This window comes from Bombina bombina, chromosome 2 (assembly GCF_027579735.1).
Source record: "Bombina bombina isolate aBomBom1 chromosome 2, aBomBom1.pri, whole genome shotgun sequence".
Classification (NCBI taxonomy): Eukaryota; Metazoa; Chordata; class Amphibia; order Anura; family Bombinatoridae; genus Bombina; species Bombina bombina.
In genome coordinates, this window is record NC_069500.1 from 187,422,142 (window position 1) to 187,447,523 (window position 25,382).

At 41.6% G+C, this 25,382-nt stretch overlaps 1 protein-coding gene across 1 annotated transcript in view; it reads right to left on the reverse strand.

Annotated features, from left to right (window-relative positions):
- The window catches only part of IQGAP2 (IQ motif containing GTPase activating protein 2), a 373,896-nt gene extending 350,327 nt beyond the window's left edge, over positions 1-23,569 (reverse strand). The window contains exons 1-2 of the mRNA XM_053701383.1: positions 23,506-23,569; positions 13,429-13,542 (exon numbers count right to left, since the gene is read on the reverse strand). Coding sequence (XP_053557358.1) covers positions 13,429-13,525 — 97 coding nt within the window. The 5' untranslated portion in view covers positions 13,526-13,542; positions 23,506-23,569. The remainder of the gene's footprint in view (positions 1-13,428; positions 13,543-23,505) is intronic.
- Positions 23,570-25,382: the final 1,813 nt, after the last annotated feature.

Genomic DNA, 25,382 nt, shown 5'->3' on the forward strand with positions numbered 1-25,382 from the left:
TGGTGTGCTATCAGATTTTAGATTTAAAAAAAAGTATGCAGTATGTACGGATCCTTAAGAAAAACATAATTTATGCTTACCTGATAAATTTATTTCTCTTGTAGTGTATCCAGTCCACGGATCATCCATTACTTATGGGATATATTCTCCTTCCCAACAGGAAGTTGCAAGAGTCCACCCACAGCAAAGCTGCTATATAGCTCCTCCCCTAACTGCCATTACCAGTCATTCGACCGAAAACATGCAGAGAAAGGAAAACCATAGGGTGCAGTGGTGACTGTAGTTTAATGGAAAAATTACCTGCCTTAAAGTGACAGGGCGGGCCGTGGACTGGATACACTACAAGAGAAATAAATTTATCAGGTAAGCATAAATTATGTTTTCTCTTGTTAAGTGTATCCAGTCCACGGATCATCCATTACTTATGGGATACCAATACCAAAGCTAAAGTACACGGATGATGGGAGGGACAAGGCAGGTACTTAAACGGAAGTTACCACTGCCTGTAAAAAACCCTTTCTCCCAAAAATAGCCTCCGAAGAAGCAAGGTATCAAATTTGTTAAATTTGAAAAAGTATGAAACGCAGACCAAGACTCCGTCTTGTAATCTGTTCAACAGAAGCCACATTTAAAAAAGGCCCAAGTGAAAACCACAGCTCTAGTAGAATGAGCTGTAATACCTTCAGGAGGCTGCTGTCCAGCAGTCTCATAAGCTAAATGAATTATGCTTTTTAACCAAAAAGACAGAGAGGTTGCTGAAGTCCTTTGACCTCTCCTCTGTCCAGAATAGACAACAAACAAGGTGAATGTTTGATGAAAATCTGTAGTAGCTTGTAAGTAAAACTTTAAAACACGAACCACGTCCAAATTGTGTAATAGACGTTCCTTCTTTGAAGAAGGATTAGGATACAAGAATGGAACAACAATCTCTTGAGTGATATTCTTGTTAGATACCACCTTAGGTAAAAACCCAGGTTGGTACACAGGACTACCTTATCCGTACGGAGAACCAGATAAGGAGAATCACATTGCAACGCAGATAACTCGGAGACTCTATGAGCCGAGGAAATAGCTACCAAAAAGGAACTTTCCAAGATAGAAGTTTGATATCTATGGAATGAAAAGGTTCAAATGGAACTCCTTGAAGAACCTTAAGAACCAGCTTTAAGCTCCATGGCGGAGCAACATTTTTAACCACAGGCTTGGTTCTAACCAAAGCCTGACCAAATGCCTGAACGTCTAGAATACCTGCCAGATGCTTGTGCAAAAGAATAGACAGAGTAGAAATCTGTCCTTTTAAAGAACTAGCTGACAACCCTTTTCTCAAAATCATCTTGGAGAAAAGATAATATCCTGGGAATCCAGACTTTACTCCATGAGTAACCCTTGGATTCATAACAATAAGATATTTACACCATATCTTATGTTAAATTTTCCTAGAGACAGGCTTTTATGCCTGTATTAAGGTATCAATTACTGACTCGGAGAAGCCATGCTTTGATAACATCAAGCGTTCTGTCTCCAGGCAGTCCATCTCAGATTAGTTATATTTAGATGGTTGAAAAGACCCTGAGGTAGAGGGTCCTGTCTCAGAAGCAGAGACCGTGGTGGAAAGGATGACATGTCCACCAGATCTGCATACCAGGTCCTGCGTGGCCACGCAGGCGCTGTCAAAAGCACCAAAGCACTCTCCTGCTTGATCTTGTGCAAACCCCTCCGGAGGGAATTCCCACTCCCCCGGATGAAAAGTCTGACGACTTAGAAAATCTGCCTCCCAGTTCTCAACACCTGGGATAGGGATAGCTTTTAGACAAGAGTGAGTCTCTGTCCAGTGAATTATTTTAAGACTTCTAACATTGCTAGGGAACTTCTGTTCCCCCTTGATGGTTGATGTAAGCCACAGTCGTGATATTGTCCGACTGAAATATGATGTACCTCAGAGTTGCTAACTGAGGCCAAGTCTGAAGAGCATGGAATATCGCTCCCAGTTCCAGAATATTCATTAGAAGGAGGGTCTCCTCCTGAGTCCACTATCCCTGAGCCTTCAGGGAGTTCCAGACTGTATCCCAACCTAAAAGGCTGGCATCTATTGTAACAATTGTCCCATCTGACCTGCGGAAGGTCATACCCTTGGACAGATGGACCCGAGATAGTCACCAGAGAAGAGAATCTCTGGTTTCTTGGTCCGGATTTAACAGGAGAACAAATCTGTGTAATCCCCGTTCCTCTGGCTGAGCATGCATAGTTGCAGTGGTCTGAAATGTAGGCGTGCAAACGGTACTATGTCCCTTGCCGCTACCATTAAGCCGATTACATTCATGTACTGAGCCACCAAAGGGCGCAGATGGAATGAAGAACACGGCAGAAATTTAGAAACTTTGACAACCTGGACTCCGTCAGGTAAATTTTAATTTCTACAAAATCTATCAGAATCCCTAGGAGGGAAACCCTTGATATTGGGGATAGAGAACTCTTTCCTTGTTCACTTTCCACCCATGCGATCTCAGAAATGCCAGTACTACGTCCGTATGAAACTTGGCAATTTGGATTTTTGACGCCTGTATCAGGATGTCGTCTAAATAAAGGGCCACTTCTATGCCCCGCGGCCTAAGGACCGCCAAAGTGACCCCAGAACCTCCATAAAGATTCTAGGGGCTGTAGTTAACCCAAAGGAAAGAGCTACAAACTGGTAATGCCTGTCTAGAAAGGCAAACCTGAAAAACCGATGGTGATCTTTATGCATCGTAATGTGAGGATAAGCATCCTTCAAATCCATTGTAGTCCTCTATTGACTCTCCTGGATCATAGTTAAGATGGTACGAATAGTTTCCATCTTAAATGATAGAATTCTAAAGAATTTGTTTAAGATCTTTTAGATCCAAAATAGGTCTGAAGGTTTCCTTTCCTTGGGAACCACAAACCGATTTGAGGAAAACTGTGTCCCTGTTCCTCTATTGGAACTGAATGGGTCACGTACACAATGCAAGAATGTCTCTTTCTTTATCTGGTTTGCAGATAAATGTGAAAGGCAAAAACTCCCCTTTTTTGGGGGGGAAAGCTTTGAAATCCAGAAGATATCTCTGGGGTATAATTTCCAATGCCCAGGGATCCTGGGCATCTCTTGCCCACGCCTGGGCGAAGAATGAAGTCTGCCCCCTATAGGATCCGATACCAGATAGGGGTCCGTTCCTCATGCTGTTTTAGAGGCAGCAGCAGGCTCCTTGACCTGCTTATCTTTGTTCCAGGTCCGGTTGTCTCCAGACCGCCTTGGACTGAGCAAAAGTTCCCTCTTATTTTGCCTTAGAGGAAGTTGATGCCACACCTGCCTTGAATTTTCGAAAGGCACGAAAATGAGTCCTTTTTTGTCCCTTGATTTGGACCTGTCCTGAGGAAGGGCATGATCTTTTCCTCCAGTGATATAAGTAATAATCTCCTTCAAACTAGGCCTGAATAGGGTCTGCCCCTTGAAGGGAAGTTAAGTAGCTTATTTATTAAAGTCACGACAGCTGACCATGATATAAGCCATAGCGCTCTGCGCGCCAGTATAGTAAAAAACAGAATTCTTAGCCGTTAGTCTAGTCAAAGGAACAAAGGCATCAGAAAACAAAGGAATTGGCTAGCTTAAGTGCTCTAAGCTTGTCAAATATATTCATCCAATGGAGCCTGTAAAGCCTCATCAAGAGACTCAAACCAGAACGCCGCAGCAGCAGTGACAGGAGCAATGCGTGCAAGGGGCTGCAGGATAAAACCTTGTTGAATAAACATTTTTTATCCATTGGATCTAAAAAAGCACAACAGTCCTCGCCAGAGGTAGTGGTACGCTTAGCTAGAGTAGAAACTCTTCTCTCCACCTTAGGAACTGTCTGCCATAAGTCCCGTGTGGTGGCAACTATTAGAAAACATTCTTCTAAAAAATAGGAAAGGAAGAGAACGGCACACCTGGTCTATCCCATTCCTTATGAAAAATTTTAGTAAACCTCTTTAGGTATTGGAAAAACATAAGTACACACCGGCACTGCATATTATTTATCCAGTCTACACAATTTCTCTGGCACTGCGATTGTACACATTCATTCAGAGCAGCTAAAGCCTCCCTGAGCAACAAGTGGAGGTTCTCAAGCATAAATTTTAAATGTAGAAATATCAGAATCAGGTTAAATCATCTTCCCTGAGTCACAAATATCACCCACAGACTAAGCATATTGTGAGGTAGTATCAGACATGGTTCTTAAAGCGTCTGTATGCTCTGTATCTACCCCCAGAGCTGTTTTGCTTTCCTTTATTTCAGGTAGTCTGACTAATACTGCTGCCAGTGTATTATACACAACCTTTGCCATGTCTTGTAAAATAAACGCTATGGGCGCCATTGATATACTTGGCGCCATTTGAGTGTGAGTCCCTGGAGCGGGAGTCAAAGGGTCTGACACGTGGGGAGAGTTAGTCGGCATAACTTCCCCCTCGACAGAATCCTCTGGTAAAATAAACGCTATGGGTGCCCTTGATGTACTTGGCGCCATTTGAGCGTGAGTCCCTAAAGCGGGAGTCAAAGGGTCTGACACGTGGGGAGAGTTAGTCGGCATAACTTCCCCCTCGACAGAATCCTCTGGTGATAATGTTTTTAAATACAAAAAATGATCTTTATTGTTTAACATGAAATCAGTACATCTGGTACACATTCTAAAATGGGGTTCCACCATGGCTTTAAACATAATAAACACAGAGCCTCCTCTATGTTAGACATGTTAGAACTAATAAAGAGACTAGTAAGCTTGGAAAACACTTTAAATCAAGTTAACAAGCAAATATTACAAACGTTACTGTGCCTTTAAGAGAAACAAATTTTGTCAAAATTTGAAAAACAGTGAAAAAAGGCAGTAAATCAAACGAAATTTTTACAGTACATGTAATAAGTTAACAGAGCATTGCACCCACTTGCAAATGGATGATTAACCCCTTAATGCAAAAAACAGATTAAAAAAAAAAACAGAATTTATGTTTACCTGATAAATTACTTTCTCCAACGGTGTGTCCGGTCCACGGCGTCATCCTTACTTGTGGGATATTCTCTTCCCCAACAGGAAATGGCAAAGAGCCCAGCAAAGCTGGTCACATGATCCCTCCTAGGCTCCGCCTACCCCAGTCATTCGACCGACGTTAAGGAGGAATATTTGCATAGGAGAAACCATATGGTACCGTGGTGACTGTAGTTAAAGAAAATAAATTATCAGACCTGATTAAAAAAAAACCAGGGCGGGCCGTGGACCGGACACACCGTTGGAGAAAGTAATTTATCAGGTAAACATAAATTCTGTTTTCTCCAACATAGGTGTGTCCGGTCCACGGCGTCATCCTTACTTGTGGGAACCAATACCAAAGCTTTAGGACACGGATGAAGGGAGGGAGCAAATCAGGTCACCTAAATGGAAGGCACCACGGTTTGCAAAACCTTTCTCCCAAAAATAGCCTCAGAAGAAGCAAAAGTATCAAACTTGTAAAATTTGGTAAAAGTGTGCAGTGAAGACCAAGTCGCTGCCCTACATATCTGATCAACAGAAGCCTCGTTCTTGAAGGCCCATGTGGAAGCCACAGCCCTAGTGGAATGAGCTGTGATTCTTTCGGGAGGCTGCCGTCCGGCAGTCTCGTAAGCCAATCTGATGATGCTTTTAATCCAAAAAGAGAGAGAGGTAGAAGTTGCTTTTTGACCTCTCCTTTTACCGGAATAAACAACAAACAAGGAAGATGTTTGTCTAAAATCCTTTGTAGCATCTAAATAGAATTTTAGAGCGCGAACAACATCCAAATTGTGCAACAAACGTTCCTTCTTTGAAACTGGTTTCGGACACAGAGAAGGTACGATAATCTCCTGGTTAATGTTTTTGTTAGAAACAACTTTTGGAAGAAAACCAGGTTTAGTACGTAAAACCACCTTATCTGCATGGAACACCAGATAAGGAGGAGAACACTGCAGAGCAGATAATTCTGAAACTCTTCTAGCAGAAGAAATTGCAACTAAAAACAAAACTTTCCAAGATAATAACTTAATATCAACGGAATGTAAGGGTTCAAACGGAACCCCCTGAAGAACTGAAAGAACTAAATTGAGACTCCAAGGAGGAGTCAAAGGTTTGTAAACAGGCTTAATTCTAACCAGAGCCTGAACAAAGGCTTGAACATCTGGCACAGCTGCCAGTTTTTTGTGAAGTAACACAGACAAGGCAGAAATCTGTCCCTTCAGGGAACTTGCAGATAATCCTTTTTCCAATCCTTCTTGAAGGAAGGATAGAATCTTAGGAATCTTAACCTTGTCCCAAGGGAATCCTTTAGATTCACACCAACAGATATATCTTTTCCAAATTTTGTGGTAAATCTTTCTAGTTACAGGCTTTCTGGCCTGAACAAGAGTATCGATAACAGAATCTGAGAACCCTCGCTTCGATAAGATCAAGCGTTCAATCTCCAAGCAGTCAGCTGGAGTGAAACCAGGTTCGGATGTTCGAACGGACCCTGAACAAGAAGGTCTCGTCTCAAAGGTAGCTTCCAAGGTGGAGCCGATGACATATTCACCAGATCTGCATACCAAGTCCTGCGTGGCCACGCAGGAGCTATCAAGATCACCGACGCCCTCTCCTGATTGATCCTGGCTACCAGCCTGGGGATGAGAGGAAACGGCGGGAACACATAAGCTAGTTTGAAGGTCCAAGGTGCTACTAGTGCATCCACTAGAGCCGCCTTGGGATCCCTGGATCTGGACCCGTAGCAAGGAACTTTGAAGTTCTGACGAGAGGCCATCAGATCCATGTCTGGAATGCCCCACAGCTGAGTGACTTGGGCAAAGATTTCCGGATGGAGTTCCCACTCCCCCGGATGCAATGTCTGACGACTCAGAAAATCCGCTTCCCAATTTTCCACTCCTGGGATGTGGATAGCGGACAGGTGGCAGGAGTGAGACTCCGCCCATAGAATGATTTTGGTCACTTCTTCCATCGCTAGGGAACTCCTTGTTCCCCCCTGATGGTTGATGTACGCAACAGTTGTCATGTTGTCTGATTGAAACCGTATGAACTTGGCCCTCGCTAGCTGAGGCCAAGCCTTGAGAGCATTGAATATCGCTCTCAGTTCCAGAATATTTATCGGTAGAAGAGATTCTTCCCGAGACCAAAGACCCTGAGCTTTCAGGGATCCCCAGACCGCGCCCCAGCCCATCAGACTGGCGTCGGTCGTGACAATGACCCACTCTGGTCTGCGGAATGTCATCCCTTGTGACAGGTTGTCCAGGGACAGCCACCAACGGAATGAGTCTCTGGTCCTCTGATTTACTTGTATCTTCGGAGACAAGTCTGTATAATCCCCATTCCACTGACTGAGCATGCACAGTTGTAATGGTCTTAGATGAATGCGCGCAAAAGGAACTATGTCCATTGCCGCTACCATCAACCCGATCACTTCCATGCACTGAGCTATGGAAGGAAGAGGAACGGAATGAAGTATCCGACAAGAGTCTAGAAGCTTTGTTTTTCTGGCCTCTGTCAGAAATATCCTCATTTCTAAGGAGTCTATTATTGTTCCCAAGAAGGGAACCCTTGTTGACGGAGATAGAGAACTCTTTTCCACGTTCACTTTCCATCCGTGAGATCTGAGAAAGGCCAGGACTATGTCCGTGTTAGCCTTTGCTTGAGGAAGGGACGACGCTTGAATCAGAATGTCGTCCAAGTAAGGTACTACAGCAATGCCCCTTGGTCTTAGCACAGCTAGAAGGGACCCTAGTACCTTTGTGAAAATCCTTGGAGCAGTGGCTAATCCGAAAGGAAGCGCCACGAACTGGTAATGCTTGTCCAGGAATGCGAACCTTAGGAACCGATGATGTTCCTTGTGGATAGGAATATGTAGATACGCATCCTTTAAATCCACCGTGGTCATGAATTGACCTTCCTGGATGGAAGGAAGAATAGTTCGAATGGTTTCCATCTTGAACGATGGAACCTTGAGAAACTTGTTTAAGATCTTGAGATCTAAGATTGGTCTGAACGTTCCCTCTTTTTTGGGAACTATGAACAGATTGGAGTAGAACCCCATCCCTTGTTCTCTTAATGGAACAGGATGAATCACTCCCATTTTTAACAGGTCTTCTACACAATGTAAGAATGCCTGTCTTTTTATGTGGTCTGAAGACAACTGAGACCTGTGGAACCTCCCCCTTGGGGGAAGCCCCTTGAATTCCAGAAGATAACCTTGGGAGACTATTTCTAGCGCCCAAGGATCCAGAACATCTCTTGCCCAAGCCTGAGCGAAGAGGGAGAGTCTGCCCCCCACCAGATCCGGTCCCGGATCGGGGGCCAACATTTCATGCTGTCTTGGTAGCAGTGGCAGGTTTCTTGGCCTGCTTTCCCTTGTTCCAGCCTTGCATTGGTCTCCAAGCTGGCTTGGCTTGAGAAGTATTACCCTCTTGCTTAGAGGACGTAGCACTTTGGGCTGATCCGTTTCTACGAAAGGGACGAAAATTAGGTTTATTTTTTGCCTTGAAAGGCCGATATCAGAGATAATCTCTTTCAAGTCAGGGCCAAACAGCGTTTTCCCCTTGAAAGGAATGTTAAGTAGCTTGTTCTTGGAAGACGCATCAGCCGACCAAGATTTCAACCAAAGCGCTCTGCGCGCCACAATAGCAAACCCAGAATTCTTAGCCGCTAACCTAGCCAATTGCAAAGTGGCGTCTAGGGTAAAAGAATTAGCCAATTTGAGAGCATTGATTCTGTCCATAATCTCCTCATAAGGAGGAGAATCACTATCGACCGCCTTTATCAGCTCATCGAACCGGAAACATGCGGCTGTAGCGACAGGGACAACGCATGAAATTGGTTGTAGAAGGTAACCCTGCTGAACAAACATCTTTTTAAGCAAACCTTCTAATTTTTTATCCATAGGATCTTTGAAAGCACAACTATCCTCTATGGGTATAGTGGTGCGTTTGTTTAAAGTGGAAACCGCTCCCTCGACCTTGGGGACTGTCTGCCATAAGTCCTTTCTGGGGTCGACCATAGGAAACAATTTTTTAAATATGGGGGGAGGGACGAAAGGAATACCGGGCCTTTCCCATTCTTTATTAACAATGTCCGCCACCCGCTTGGGTATAGGAAAAGCTTCTGGGAGCCCCGGCACCTCTAGGAACTTGTCCATTTTACATAGTTTCTCTGGGATGACCAACTTGTCACAATCATCCAGAGTGGATAATACCTCCTTAAGCAGAATGCGGAGATGTTCCAACTTAAATTTAAATGTAATCACATCAGGTTCAGCTTGTTGAGAAATGTTCCCTGAATCAGTAATTTCTCCCTCAGACAAAACCTCCCTGGCCCCATCAGACTGGGTTAGGGGCCCTTCAGAAACATTATTATCAGCGTCGTCATGCTCTTCGGTATCTAAAACAGAGCAGTCGCGCTTACGCTGATAAGTGTTCATTTTGGCTAAAATGTTTTTGACAGAATTATCCATTACAGCCGTTAATTGTTGCATAGTAAGGAGTATTGGCGCGCTAGATGTACTAGGGGCCTCCTGAGTGGGCAAGACTCGTGTAGACGAAGGAGGGAATGATGCAGTACCATGCTTACTCCCCTCACTTGAGGAATCATCTTGGGCATCATTGTCATTGTCACATAAATCACATTTATTTAAATGAATAGGAATTCTGGCTTCCCCACATTCAGAACACAGTCTATCTGGTAGTTCAGACATGTTAAACAGGCATAAACTTGATAACAAAGTACAAAAAACGTTTTAAAATAAAACCGTTACTGTCACTTTAAATTTTAAACTGAACACACTTTATTACTGCAATTGCGAAAAAACATGAAGGAATTGTTCAAAATTCACCAAATTTTCACCACAGTGTCTTAAAGCCTTAAAAGTATTGCACACCAAATTTGGAAGCTTTAACCCTTAAAATAACGGAACCGGAGCCGTTTTGAACTTTAACCCCTTTACAGTCCCTGGTATCTGCTTTGCTGAGACCCAACCAAGCCCAAAGGGGAATACGATACCAAATGACGCCTTCAGAAAGTCTTTTCTAAGTATCAGAGCTCCTCTCACATGCGACTGCATGCCATGCCTCTCAAAAACAAGTGCGCAACACCGGCGCGAAAATGAGGCTCTGCCTATGCTTTGGGAAAGCCCCTAAAGAATAAGGTGTCTAAAAAAGTGCCTGCCGATATTATTATATCAAAATACCCAAATAAAATGATTCCTCAAGGCTAAATATGTGTTAATAATGAATCGATTTAGCCCAGAAAAAGTCTACAGTCTTAATAAGCCCTTGTGAAGCCCTTATTTACGATCGTAATAAACATGGCTTACCGGATCCCATAGGGAAAATGACAGCTTCCAGCATTACATCGTCTTGTTAGAATGTGTCATACCTCAAGCAGCAAAAGACTGCTCACTGTTCCCCCAACTGAAGTTAATTGCTCTCAACAGTCCTGTGTGGAACAGCCATGGATTTTAGTGACGGTTGCTAAAATCATTTTCCTCATACAAACAGAAATCTTCATCTCTTTTCTGTTTCTGAGTAAATAGTACATACCAGCACTATTTTAAAATAACAAACTCTTGATTGAATAATAAAAACTACAGTTAAACACTAAAAAACTCTAAGCCATCTCCGTGGAGATGTTGCCTGTACAACGGCAAAGAGAATGACTGGGGTAGGCGGAGCCTAGGAGGGATCATGTGACCAGCTTTGCTGGGCTCTTTGCCATTTCCTGTTGGGGAAGAGAATATCCCACAAGTAAGGATGACGCCGTGGACCGGACACACCTATGTTGGAGAAAAAACGACATTTTTTTAAACAGACACAACAAAACTGCCACAGCTGAGCTGTGGATTACCTTCCCTATAACTGTTTCTATGCAAAATTTAAGCCAGCCATGTGGAAAAATTAGGCCCAAATAAGTTTTATCACCAAACATATGTTAAAAAACGATTAAACATGCCAGCAACGTTTTAAAACACATTCTTATAAGAGTATGTATGTCTATTAATAAGCCTTATCCAGTCGCTATCACTGCATTTAAGGCTTTACTTACATTACTTCGGTATCAGCAGTATTTTCTTAGTCAATTCCATTCCTTAGAAAAATATATTACTGCACATACCTTAGCATATATCTCTATCAATCAGCCTGGTACCAGTCGCTTTCACTGCATTTAAAGGCTGTACTTACATTACTTCGGTATCAGCAGTATTTTCTTAGTCAATTCCATTCCTTAGAAAAATATTTTACTGCACATACCTTATTTGCAGGAAAACCTGCACGCCATTCCCCCTCTGAAGTACCTTACTCCTCAGAATGTGTGAGAACAGCAACTGGATCTTAGTTACGTCTGCTAAGATCATAGAAAAAACGCAGGCAGATTCTTCTTCCAAATACTGCCTGAGATAAACAGCACACTCCGGTGCCATTTAAAAATAACAAACTTTTGATTGAAGAAATAAACTAAGTATAAAAAACCACAGACTCTCACGACCTCCTATCTATGTTGAGACTTGCAAGAGAATGACTGGTAATGGCAGTTAGGGGAGGAGCTATATAGCAGCTTTGCTGTGGGTGGACTCTTGCAACTTCCTGTTGGGAAGGAGAATATATCCCATAAGTAATGGATGATCCGTAGACTGGATACACTTAACAAGAGAAACATAAGCATTTCCAGTATATGGAAACAATAATCAAATTTAAAATTTATGGATTGTGAAACTAATTTTTTTCTTTCATAACTCAGATAGTGAATGCCACTTTAAGCAACTTATTTACTCCTATTATCAATTTTTCTTTGTTCTCTTGGTATCTTTATTTGAAAAGCAGCAATGTAAGCTTAGGAGCCTGCCCATTTTTGGTTCAGCACCTGGGTAGCGCTCGTTGATTGGTGGCTAAATGTAGCTTATCCTAGTGCTAAGTGCAAAGAGAATAAGCTTTCCTAGAGACTCCCCCTGCTGGTAGACTGGTGTAGCCTAGAGTAGCCAGTGCTCAGTATAATGTATATGATGTGGGACATACTGCACCAACTCTATGTACTTAGTTTATTTATTTTCTTTATGTTTTTATCTTAGCACTAAACATTCTTTAAATCTGTTCCTCACAAAATACAAAGCTTTGCCAATAATGAGCATTTTTTGTAGTCTCCCTTTAAAGGGACAGTATACACTCATTTTCATGTAACTGCATGTAATAGACACTACTATAAAGAATAAGATGCACAGATACTGATATACAAATCCAGTATAAAACTGTTTAAAAACTTACTTAGAAGCTGTCAGTTTGGCTCTGTTGAAAAGGTAGCTGGAAAGCCCACTGCGAGTGGCAAATAAGACCCTCCCCCCCCTCCCCCTTCTTTTGCATATGAAAAGACCCTTTACACAAACAGCAGCAAGCTGGAGAAGGTAGCTGACAGTATTCACATAAAACTTTGGGGCTTGGTTAGGAGTCTGAAAATCAGAGCAATGTTATTTAAAAATAAGCAAAATTATACATTTTTTTTAAAATAAAACTTTATGGGCTATATAAATAGATCATCTACAAAAATGTATGCAAAGAAAAAATGAGTGTATAATATCCCTTTAATACAGATTTGGTTTCGTCACCAAATTATAATGTGAAACACATATATGTATTTTTGGTGCAACAACATTGGTAGTAGGTGTTATAATGATTTATATGAATGATGTTTACTATACTATATAAAGAAACTAGACCAGAACCCATTTGTATCACATTAAGTAAGTTAATGGTAAGTTTTACAATGTGCTGAATTTTTTTATATTTCTTTTATATAAATTAGTATATAGGAGGCCGTCATTATTATTATTTTTATAATTATTTTTCTTGGATTTTTTGTTAATAGGCCACAATAGTCGGAAAAATGACATGCTCTACTATATCTAATTTCCAGACTATCTACCCTACACTACTGCAAAGGGCTAAAAACATACAAGGGTACAATTACCCTTAATATTCACTATTCAAAACTAGAAAAATAGAATATTACTACAGGACTATAAGGGCTGGTGTAATTGCAATAATAACGGGGTGACAAGTAAATCTGAGAGCAGTTCCAAAAGCTGATAAGTTATATCAGAAAAAAAAAATAGTATGGTCCCATTTCCAACTGGGAAAATATAAAAGAAAGAAAGAAAGAAAACTGCATTTTTATTATTATACTTTATTTATAAAGCGCCAACATATTCCGCAGTGCTGTCCATGGAATTTTTAAGACCATTATAAATTGTGGGAAGTATATAATAATATTAATCCAAAATAACTTTTTATACACTAACGATCCAAATACTGAGAATAGTTAAAAATAACAAATATCACATAACGAGGCTTTCGTCATTTTTAGAACTCCACTTATTAATTTTAGCAACAAAAATATGAATCAAACTTACACGCAGCTTCATCCACTGACAGCTCATTAGCAAGAATACCCCCAATTTTATTAAATGAAGGCATCTGAATCCCATATTTCTCCAGCTCTTTCCTCATGTTACTGATTTCTTCCTCTAGTTAACAAGATAGAAATAAAGTTAATACAGATGTAAACAATTTATACAGAGAGAGACATCTGATATTGTTATGATTGCTTATATTATTGTGAATCCCATTAGTACACAGGTGCAACACATAAGCCAGGCCGTTACAGAGAGAGAGACAAGGATTTGGCAGCAAACGCTCAGAAATACCCAAGACGCATTATTAGCAAAACTGCAAAACACTTAAATTGCTGTATTACCTAAAACGGTTATCTGAATTATTAAGTGCTAAAAATGCTCTAGTGACAGGTGATTTCCATGGTGATTCTCTCTAGTTGTGGGATTGCTTTCTACGCTGTGTATTTTGTCAGTACAACCCTTTGGTTCCCAGCAAGATAGTGCAATGCAGGTTATATGATGCTGCTAGAGACTAGTTAATACTACCATGAAGGGTTTTGTAAATTTAAATGGTCTAAACACTTTAACTCAACTCTTTATTGATTACGCATTTATTGTGTAGCATGTAGCAGTGTCAAGTATTTGAAGACTGCAGGATGTACACCAGCATCAGAGCGTGTGCAACAGAAAAAGCATAATTTTTAGAGCAATATTGCATGAAAAGCAGGTAAAATAAATAAGGACAGTACAGTGCATATTTTATTACTGTGCATATTTAAACATTTAGGGCTAGATAACAAGTGGTGCGCTAACGTTTGCATGCAAGCGATATAAGAATATTGCGAGCGTGTTAATTTGCATGCGTTTCACAAGTTCAAAGTAAACGCGTTTGCCTGAGCGCAATTTAATTTAATGCACGCCAGGTTAGCACGACTAAAGACTTTGCATAAAGGGTTAGGGAGAAAATAAAAGTTATAAGCGCAAAACCCGATATGAGTACAATAATTCATGTCCGCTAACCCAATCTGAGTTATCTTAAGGCATTTTAGCTAGATTACCTGTTAACAGTAAGGAGCCTCACTGTTTCAGTTGCGCAAATAGCGTAGTGAGCTTTCAGTTGCACTTCAATGTAAGTCAGCTAATAAGCACGGGAGCGTGCTGTAAGTAAATTACATAGGGCGCATGGTGAGGCTCCTATTGGCTGGAAGAGCTGCCAGTCAAATATCACACTAAGAAAATCTATGACAGAGGCTGTATTAAAGCAGGTAACGGAGCCTCCCAATAATGGTGTTTTATAAAAGTTGTATTCGATTTTGAAGAAAATAAGCACCTCGATATGCTTATAATTACCAGAGCTTTCAATATATCTAAAGTTAGTGAGGTGAATTTACCATCACTTTAACCCCTTAACGACACGCGTCGTACAGGGTACGTCTTGCACAAACTGGTCTTTAAAGACCAGCGACGTACCCTGTACGACGTTGGGGTTGAAAGCGGCTGGAAGCGATCCTGATCGCTTCCAGCCGCTTTCCGGTTATTGTAGTGATGCCTCGATATCGAGGCATCACTGCAATAACATTTTTCCCCATCCGATGCAGAGAGAGCCACTCTGTGGCCCTCTCTGCACCGGACATCGATGCCGCGATCGTTGGTGGGTGGGAGCAGACGTGGGAGGCGGGTGGGCGGCGATCGATGATGACCGGTGGGCGGGATCGTGGGCGGGATTGCTGGGGGGCGCGCACGGACGCGCGCGCGTGCACAGGGGAGGCGGGCGGGCGCGTGCACGGGGAGGGAGCGGGTGGGAACCGTTACACTATGGAACAGTGGTTTATATTTAGAGGGAGAGAGGGGGGATAAATATGTTAATCGAAGGGATCTGGGAGGGGGTGGGGGTTTAGTCTTGGGGGGGGGGAAGCTACACTACAGAAAAGTGGGGAAAAAATTAAAAAATATACTTTAAAAAAAAATATATTTTTTTTGTAAACTGGGTACTGGCAGACAGCTGCCAGTACCCAAGATGGCTCCCAATAATGTAGAGGGGGAGGGTTAGAGAGCTGTTTGGGGGGGGATCAGGGAGGTTTGGGGCTAAGAGGGATCCTACACAGCAGCATATGTAAATATGCTCCCAAAAAAAAAAAGAAAAAAAAAAAAGATACCTTTTATTTTAGTACTGGCAGACTTTCTGCCAGTACTTAAGATGGCGGGGACAATTGTGGGGTGGGGGAGGGAAGAGAGCTGTTTGGGAGGGATCAGTGGGTCTGATGTGTCAGGTGGGAGGCTGATCTCTACACTAAAGCTAAAATTAACCCTGCAAGCTCCCTACAAGATCCCTAATTAACCCCTTCACTGCTAGCCATAATACACGTGTGATGTGCAGCGGCATTTAGCAGCCTTCTAATTACCAAAAAGCATTGCCAAAGCCATATATGTCTGCTATTTCTGAACAAAGGGGATACCAGAGAAGCATTTACAACCATTTGTGCTATAATTGCACAAGCTGTTTGTAAATAATTTCAGTGAGAAACCTAAAATTGCGAAAAAAATTACGTTTTTTTTTTAATTTGATCGCATTTGGCGGTGAAATGGTGGCATTAAATTTACCAAAATGGGCCTAGATCAATACTTTGGGTTGTCTACTACACTACACTAAAGCTAAAATTAACTCTACAAGCTCCCTACATGCTCCCTAATTAACCCCTTCACTGCTGGGCATAAAACACGTGTGGCGCGCAGTGGCATTTAGCAGCCTTCTAATTACCAAAAAGCAACGCCAAAGCCATATAAGTCTGCTATTTCTGAACAAAGGGGATCCCAGAGAAGCACTTACAACCATTTATGCCATAATTGCACAAGTTGTTTGTAAATAATTTCTGTGAGAAACCTAAAGTTTGTGAAAAAGTGAACATTTTTTTTTATTTGATCGCATTTGGCGGTGAAATGGTGGCATGAAATATACCAAAATGGGCCTAGATCAATACTTTGGGATGTCTTCTAAAAAAAAATATATACATGTCAAGGGATATTTAGGTATTCCTGACAGATATCAGGGTTCCAATGTAACTAGCGCTCATTTTGAAAAAAACAGAATTTATGTTTACCTGATAAATTTCTTTCTCCAACGGTGTGTCCGGTCCACGGCGTCATCCTTACTTGTGGGATATTCTCTTCCCCAACAGGAAATGGCAAAGAGCCCAGCAAAGCTGGTCACATGATCCCTCCTAGGCTCCGCCTACCCCAGTCATTCGACCGACGTTAAGGAGGAATATTTGCATAGGAGAAACCATATGGTACCGTGGTGACTGTAGTTAAAGAAAATAAATTATCAGACCTGATTAAAAAACCAGGGCGGGCCGTGGACCGGACACACCGTTGGAGAAAGAAATTTATCAGGTAAACATAAATTCTGTTTTCTCCAACATAGGTGTGTCCGGTCCACGGCGTCATCCTTACTTGTGGGAACCAATACCAAAGCTTTAGGACACGGATGAAGGGAGGGAGCAAATCAGGTCACCTAAATGGAAGGCACCACGGCTTGCAAAACCTTTCTCCCAAAAATAGCCTCAGAAGAAGCAAAAGTATCAAACTTGTAAAATTTGGTAAAAGTGTGCAGTGAAGACCAAGTCGCTGCCCTACATATCTGATCAACAGAAGCCTCGTTCTTGAAGGCCCATGTGGAAGCCACAGCCCTAGTGGAATGAGCTGTGATTCTTTCGGGAGGCTGCCGTCCGGCAGTCTCGTAAGCCAATCTGATGATGCTTTTAATCCAAAAAGAGAGAGAGGTAGAAGTTGCTTTTTGACCTCTCCTTTTACCTGAATAAACAACAAACAAGGAAGATGTTTGTCTAAAATCCTTTGTAGCATCTAAATAGAATTTTAGAGCGCGAACAACATCCAAATTGTGCAACAAACGTTCCTTCTTTGAAACTGGTTTCGGACACAGAGAAGGTACGATAATCTCCTGGTTAATGTTTTTGTTAGAAACAACTTTTGGAAGAAAACCAGGTTTAGTACGTAAAACCACCTTATCTGCATGGAACACCAGATAAGGAGGAGAACACTGCAGAGCAGATAGTTCTGAGACTCTTCTAGCAGAAGAAATCGCAACTAAAAACAAAACTTTCCAAGATAATAACTTAATATCAACGGAATGTAAGGGTTCAAACGGAACCCCCTGAAGAACTGAAAGAACTAAATTGAGACTCCAAGGAGGAGTCAAAGGTTTGTAAACAGGCTTGATTCTAACCAGAGCCTGAACAAAGGCTTGAACATCTGGCACAGCTGCCAGCTTTTTGTGAAGTAATACCGACAAGGCAGAAATCTGTCCCTTCAGGGAACTTGCAGATAATCCTTTTTCCAATCCTTCTTGAAGGAAGGATAGAATCCTAGGAATCTTAACCTTGTCCCAAGGGAATCCTTTAGATTCACACCAACAGATATATTTTTTCCAAATTTTGTGGTAAATCTTTCTAGTTACAGGCTTTCTGGCCTGAACAAGAGTATTGATAACAGAATCTGAGAATCCTCGCTTCGATAAAATCAAGCGTTCAATCTCCAAGCAGTCAGCTGGAGTGAAACCAGATTCGGATGTTCGAACGGACCCTGAACAAGAAGGTCTCGTCTCAAAGGTAGCTTCCAAGGTGGAGCCGATGACATATTCACCAGATCTGCATACCAAGTCCTGCGTGGCCACGCAGGAGCTATCAAGATCACCGACGCCCTCTCCTGATTGATCCTGGCTACCAGCCTGGGGATGAGAGGAAATGGCGGGAACACATAAGCTAGTTTGAAGGTCCAAGGTGCTACTAGTGCATCCACTAGAGCCGCCTTGGGATCCCTGGATCTGGCCCCGTAGCAAGGAACTTTGAAGTTCTGACGAGAGGCCATCAGATCCATGTCTGGAATGCCCCACAGGTGAGTGACTTGGGCAAAGATTTCCGGATGGAGTTCCCACTCCCCCGGATGCAAAGTCTGACGACTCAGAAAATCCGCTTCCCAATTTTCCACTCCTGGGATGTGGATAGCAGACAGGTGGCAGGAGTGAGACTCCGCCCATAGAATGATTTTGGTCACTTCTTCCATCGCTAGGGAACTCCTTGTTCCCCCCTGATGGTTGATGTACGCAACAGTTGTCATGTTGTCTGATTGAAACCGTATGAACTTGGTCCTCGCTAGCCGAGGCCAGGCCTTGAGAGCATTGAATATCGCTCTCAGTTCCAGAATATTTATCGGTAGAAGAGATTCTTCCCGAGACCAAAGACCCTGAGCTTTCAGGGATCCCCAGACCGCGCCCCAGCCCATCAGACTGGCGTCGGTCGTGACAATGACCCACTCTGGTCTGCGGAACGTCATCCCTTGAGACAGATTGTCCAGGGACAGCCACCAACGGAGTGAGTCTCTGGTCCTCTGATTTACTTGTATCTTCGGAGACAAGTCTGTATAGTCCCCATTCCACTGACTGAGCATGCACAGTTGTAATGGTCTTAGATGAATGCGCGCAAAAGGAACTATGTCCATCGCCGCTACCATCAACCCGATCACTTCCATGCACTGAGCTATGGAAGGAAGAGGAACGGAATGAAGTATCCGACAAGAGTCTAGAAGTTTTGTTTTTCTGGCCTCTGTTAGAAAGATCCTCATTTCTAAGGAGTCTATAATTGTTCCCAAGAAGGGAACCCTTGTTGACGGGGATAGAGAACTCTTTTCCACGTTCACTTTCCAGCCGTGAGATCTGAGAAAGGCCAGGACAATGTCCGTGTGAGCCTTTGCTTGAGGAAGGGACGACGCTTGAATCAGAATGTCGTCCAGGTAAGGTACTACTGCAATGCCCCTTGGTCTTAGCACCGCTAGAAGGGACCCTAGTACCTTTGTGAAAATCCTTGGAGCAGTGGCTAATCCGAAAGGAAGCGCCACGAACTGGTAATGTTTGTCCAGGAATGCAAACCTTAGGAACCGATGATGTTCCTTGTGGATAGGAATATGTAGATACGCATCCTTTAAATCCACCGTGGTCATGAATTGACCCTCCTGGATGGAAGGAAGAATAGTTCGAATGGTTTCCATCTTGAAAGATGGAACCTTGAGAAACTTGTTTAAGATCTTGAGATCTAAGATTGGTCTGAACGTTCCCTCTTTTTTGGGAACTATGAACAGATTGGAGTAGAACCCCATCCCTTGTTCTCTTATTGGAACAGGATGAATCACTCCCATTTTTAACAGGTCTTCTACACAATGTAAGAACGCCTGTCTTTTTATGTGGTCTGAAGACAACTGAGACCTGTGGAACCTCCCCCTTGGGGGAAGTCCCTTGAATTCCAGGAGATAACCCTGGGAGACTATTTCTAGCGCCCAAGGATCCAGAACATCTCTTGCCCAAGCCTGAGCGAAGAGAGAGAGTCTGCCCCCCACCAGATCCGGTCCCGGATCGGGGGCCAATATTTCATGCTGTCTTGGTAGCAGTGGCAGGCTTCTTGGCCTGCTTTCCCTTGTTCCAGCCTTGCATTGGTCTCCAAGCTGGCTTGGCTTGAGAAGTATTACCCTCTTGCTTAGAGGACGTAGCACTTTGGGCTGGTCCGTTTTAACGAAAGGGACGAAAATTAGGTCTATTTTTCGCCTTGAAAGGCCGATCCTGAGGAAGGGCGTGGCCCTTACCCCCAGTGATATCCGAGATAATCTCTTTCAAGTCAGGGCCAAACAGCGTTTTCCCCTTGAAAGGAATGTTTAGTAGCTTGTTCTTGGAAGACGCATCAGCCGACCAAGATTTCAACCAAAGCGCTCTGCGCGCCACAATAGCAAACCCAGAATTCTTAGCCGCTAACCTAGCCAATTGCAAAGTGGCGTCTAGGGTGAAAGAATTAGCCAATTTGAGAGCATTGATTCTGTCCATAATCTCCTCATAAGGAGGAGAATCACTATCGAGCGCCTTTATCAGCTCATCAAACCAGAAACATGCGGCTGTAGTGACAGGGACAATGCATGAAATTGGTTGTAGAAGGTAACCCTGCTGAACAAACATCTTTTTAAGCAAACCTTCTAATTTTTTATCCATAGGATCTTTGAAAGCACAACTATCCTCTATGGGTATAGTGGTGCGTTTGTTTAAAGTAGAAACCGCTCCCTCGACCTTGGGGACTGTCTGCCATAAGTCCTTTCTGGGGTCGACCATAGGAAACAATTTTTTAAATATGGGGGGAGGGACGAAAGGAATACCGGGCCTTTCCCATTCTTTATTAACAATGTCCGCCACCCGCTTGGGTATAGGAAAAGCTTCTGGGAGCTCCGGCACCTCTAGGAACTTGTCCATTTTACATAGTTTCTCTGGGATGACCAACTTTTCACAATCATCCAGAGTGGATAATACCTCCTTAAGCAGAATGCGGAGATGTTCCAACTTAAATTTAAATGCAATTACATCAGGTTCAGCCTGTTGAGAAATGTTCCCTGAATCAGTAATTTCTCCCTCAGACAAAACCTCCCTGGCCCCCTCAGATTGGGTTAGGGGCCCTTCAGAGATATTAATATCAGCGTCGTCATGCTCTTCAGTAACTAAAACAGAGCAGCCACGCTTACGCTGACAAGGGTTCATTTTGGCTAAAATGTTTTTGACAGAATTATCCATTACAGCCGTTAATTGTTGCATAGTAAGGAGTATTGGCGCGCTAGATGTACTAGGGGCCTCCTGAGTGGGCAAGACTCGTGTAGACGAAGGAGGGAATGATGCAGTACCATGCTTACTCCCCTCACTTGAGGAATCATCTTGGGCATCATTGTCATTATCACATAAATCACATTTATTTAAATGAACAGGAATTCTGGCTTCCCCACATTCAGAACACAGTCTATCTGGTAGTTCAGACATGTTAAACAGGCATAAACTTGATAATAAAGTACAAAAAACGTTTTAAAATAAAACCGTTACTGTCACTTTAAATTTTAAACTGAACACACTTTATTACTGCAATTGCGAAAAAACATGAAGGAATTGTACAAAATTCACCAAATTTTCACCACAGTGTCTTAAAGCCTTAAAAGTATTGCACACCAAATTTGGAAGCTTTAACCCTTAAAATAACGGAACCGGAGCCGTTTTAACACTTTAACCCCTTTACAGTCCCTGGTATCTGCTTTGCTGAGACCCAACCAAACCCAAAGGGGAATACGATACCAAATGACGCCTTCAGAAAGCCTTTTCTAAGTATCAGAGCTCCTCTCACATGCGACTGCATGCCATGCCTCTCAAAAACAAGTGCGCCACACCGGCGCGAAAATGAGGCTCTGCTTATGCTTTGGGAAAGCCCCAGAGAAATAAGGTGTCTAATACAGTGCCTGCCGATATTATAATATCAATATACCCAGATAAAATGATTCCTCAAGGCTAAATATGTTTTAAAAATGAATCGATTTAGCCCAGAAAAGTCTACAATCATTAATAAGCCCTTATGAAGCCCTTATTTACCATCGTAATAAACATGGCTTACCGGATCCCATAGGGAAAAATGACAGCTTCCAGCATTACATCGTCTTGTTAGAATGTGTCATACCTCAAGCAGCAAGAGACTGCACACTGTTCCCCCAACTGAAGTTAATTGCTCTCAACAGTCCTGTGTGGAACAGCCATGGATTTTAGTTACGGTGCTAAAATCATTTTCCTCATACAAACAGAAATCTTCATCTCTTTTCTGTTTCTGAGTAAATAGTACATACCAGCACTATTTTAAAATAACAAACACTTGATTGAATAATAAAAACTACAGTTAAACACTAAAAAACTCTAAGCCATCTCCGTGGAGATGTTGCCTGTACAACGGCAAAGAGAATGACTGGGGTAGGCGGAGCCTAGGAGGGATCATGTGACCAGCTTTGCTGGGCTCTTTGCCATTTCCTGTTGGGGAAGAGAATATCCCACAAGTAAGGATGACGCCGTGGACCGGACACACCTATGTTGGAGAAAAGTGGTTTTGAAATAGCAAAGTGCTACTTGTATTTATGGCCCTATAACTTGCAAAAAAAGCAAAGAATATGTAAACATTGGGTATTTCTAAACTCAGGACAAATTTTAGAAACTATTTAGCATGGTTGTTTTTTGGTGGTTGTAGATGTGTAACAGATTTTGGGGGTCAAAGTTAGAAAAAGTGTGTTTTTTTCCATTTTTTCCTCATATTTTATAATATTTTTAATAGTAAATTATAAGATATGATGAAAATAATGGTATCTTTAGAAAGTCCATTTAGTGGCGAGAAAAACGGTATATAATATGTGTGGGTACAGTAAACGAGTAAGAGGAAAATTACAGCTAAACACAAACACCGCAGAAATGTAAAAATAGCCCTGGTCCTTAAGGGAAAGAAATTTAAAAATGGCCGTGTCCTTAAGGGGTTAAAAACACCTTGCAGAATTAGAATCTTTGATAAGGAATAGTACTTCCGCTGGGGAATCTTTACTCTCTAGGTTTAGGACCAGAATTTAAATCACCCTGATGCTGATCCTGCATGTATTTTTAAACCTGCTTTCAATTCTATATGACTTTTTTAACTAGATTAAAGTTGTTATAATATGGCTAAAAATAAAACTAGACTAAGGGGCATATTTATCAAGTTTTGTATGGAAACACAAGAAGCACAAGTTAATCAAGTTATTAAGCAGCGGTCTAAAGACCGCTGCTCCATAACCTGTTCGTCTGCTCTGAGGCGGCAGACAGACATCGCTGAAAATCAACCCAATCCAATATGATCGGGTTGATTGACACCCCCTGCTGGCGGCGTTGCACCATCAGTTCACTAGAACTGCTGGTGCAATGATAAATGCCGACAGCTTATGCTGTTGGCATTTATCGATGTGCGGTGGACATGATCTGCAATATCGGATCATGTCCGCTTACACATTAATAAATAGGCCCCTAAAGCTTTACAATATACAATCATACAATTTTGCAAATAGATTTTGAATGTCACATGAATAACTAAAGAAAGCAATTCTTCCTTTGAACAATTTGATTTTAAATGATTAAGCTTATACCAATAATACCACTTTGTAGAAATAGTTATTTGAAACTGGGTTATAAACATAACAAAATGAACTATACGAATATCCAGCACTTACCAGTGAAGTCCACTTTTCCCAGTAAATCCTGTATTTGAGGAGCAATTCCAAGCTTGAACAGATATAAACTGCAATGACAAAAATGTGTACCAGATCAGTTGGGAAACCATTTACATATATGAGTTACAATGTATCCTTAAAGGGACATGAAACCCAAAATGTTTCTTTCATGAATCAGATACAGCGTACAGTTTTACACAACTTTCCAATTTACATCTATCATCTAATTTGCTTAGTTCTCTTGGTATCTTTTACTGAAAATGATACCTAGGTATGCTCAGGAGTAAGCTTCTGATTGGTGGCTACACGTGTATGTCTATTGTCATCGGCTTACTGATAAGTCCAGCTAGCTCCAAGTAGTGCATTTTTGTACCTTCAATAAAGCAGGGGTCAGCAACCATGGCCCCAAAGATGTTTTGGAACTACATTTCCCATGATGCTGAGAGATTCTTTAGGCTGTCTGAGCATCACGGGAAATGTAGTTCCAAAAAATCTGGAGGCTCAAGGTTGCAGTCCCCTGCAATAAAGGATATCAAAAGAATGAAGCAAAATTCATAATATAAGTAAATTGGAAGGTTGTTCAAAAATGTATGCTGTATCTGAGCCATGAAAGAACAATTTTGAGTTTTATGTCCCTTTAAATTAAATTACAAAATAAAAACAAAAAGCAGATCACAGCTTTTTAAAGTAGGAAACAATCATAAAGTAAAACTAAGTAAGTAGCCAAAAAAACCACAAAAGATCCTTTTCATTTTACATAACCAGGGATAAATGAGCCACGTAAAGGAAAACAGACAATTACGTTCATATACAGGTTTGGTTACTTATACAAGATTCATTAAACCCCCGGTCTAGGAGCTGCATGTTACCCCTTCTATAAGGCATCAGTCTAGGGTAGGAAGAATGAATAGAAAGCTGGATGAGAAACGTAGGTGGAACGTGGAAGTAAAAACATTTTAATATTAAAAGGACAGAGTACAGTAACTTTTTTCTCTCCTTTAACAAAGTTCCCAATTATTTATTTTACCTGCTGGAGTGTATTAAAATTGTTTTCAAACAGCCCTTTACCTTTACTGTGTCATTTGAAACAGTTGATTTTGCCTGTTTTATCCCCACCTATACTGGAAAAGTTCAGTAACTTGAGTACTCGTGTAGAACACTTTAATGAAATAAAATTTGGAAAAAGGAATTACAAAGCTTTGATTGGAAAGAAAACTAGAAAATTCCAAAAGGAAAGTAAAATGCTGAGAGGAAAAGGTACTGACAGATTTTACAGAAATGCAAGAGGTGATTAAAGGGACACTGAACCCTAATTTTTTCTTTCGTGATTCAGATAGAGCAGGCAATTTTAAGAAACTTTCTAAGTTACTCCTATTATCAAATTTTCTTCGTTCTGTTATCTTTATTTGAAAAAGAAGGCATCTAAACTTTTTTTTTTTGTTCAGGACTCTGGACAGCAGTTTTTTATTGGTGGATGAATTTATCCACCAATCAACAAGGACAACCCAGGTTGTTCACCAAAAATGGGCCGGCATCTAAACTTACATTCTTGCATTTCAAATAAAGATGCCAAGAGAATGACGTAAATTTGATAATAGGAGTAAATAAGAAAGTTGATTAAAATGTCATGCTCTATCTGAATCACGAAAGAAAAAATGTGGGTTCAGTGTCCCTTTAATTCCAATTTGATATGTTGACAGATTTTTTTTTTTTTTTTTTTAAATCTTCCTCTCTCTCTCTATCTCTCTCTAAGGGATTCATCTTAATATAATTCATGATTTAAAAAAAAAATGATGCTGTGTTTTTTTATATGTTTATTTTGTGTCATATTCTGATATAACATCTTGTTCAAAGGACACAAATCTATAGTGCTCAAC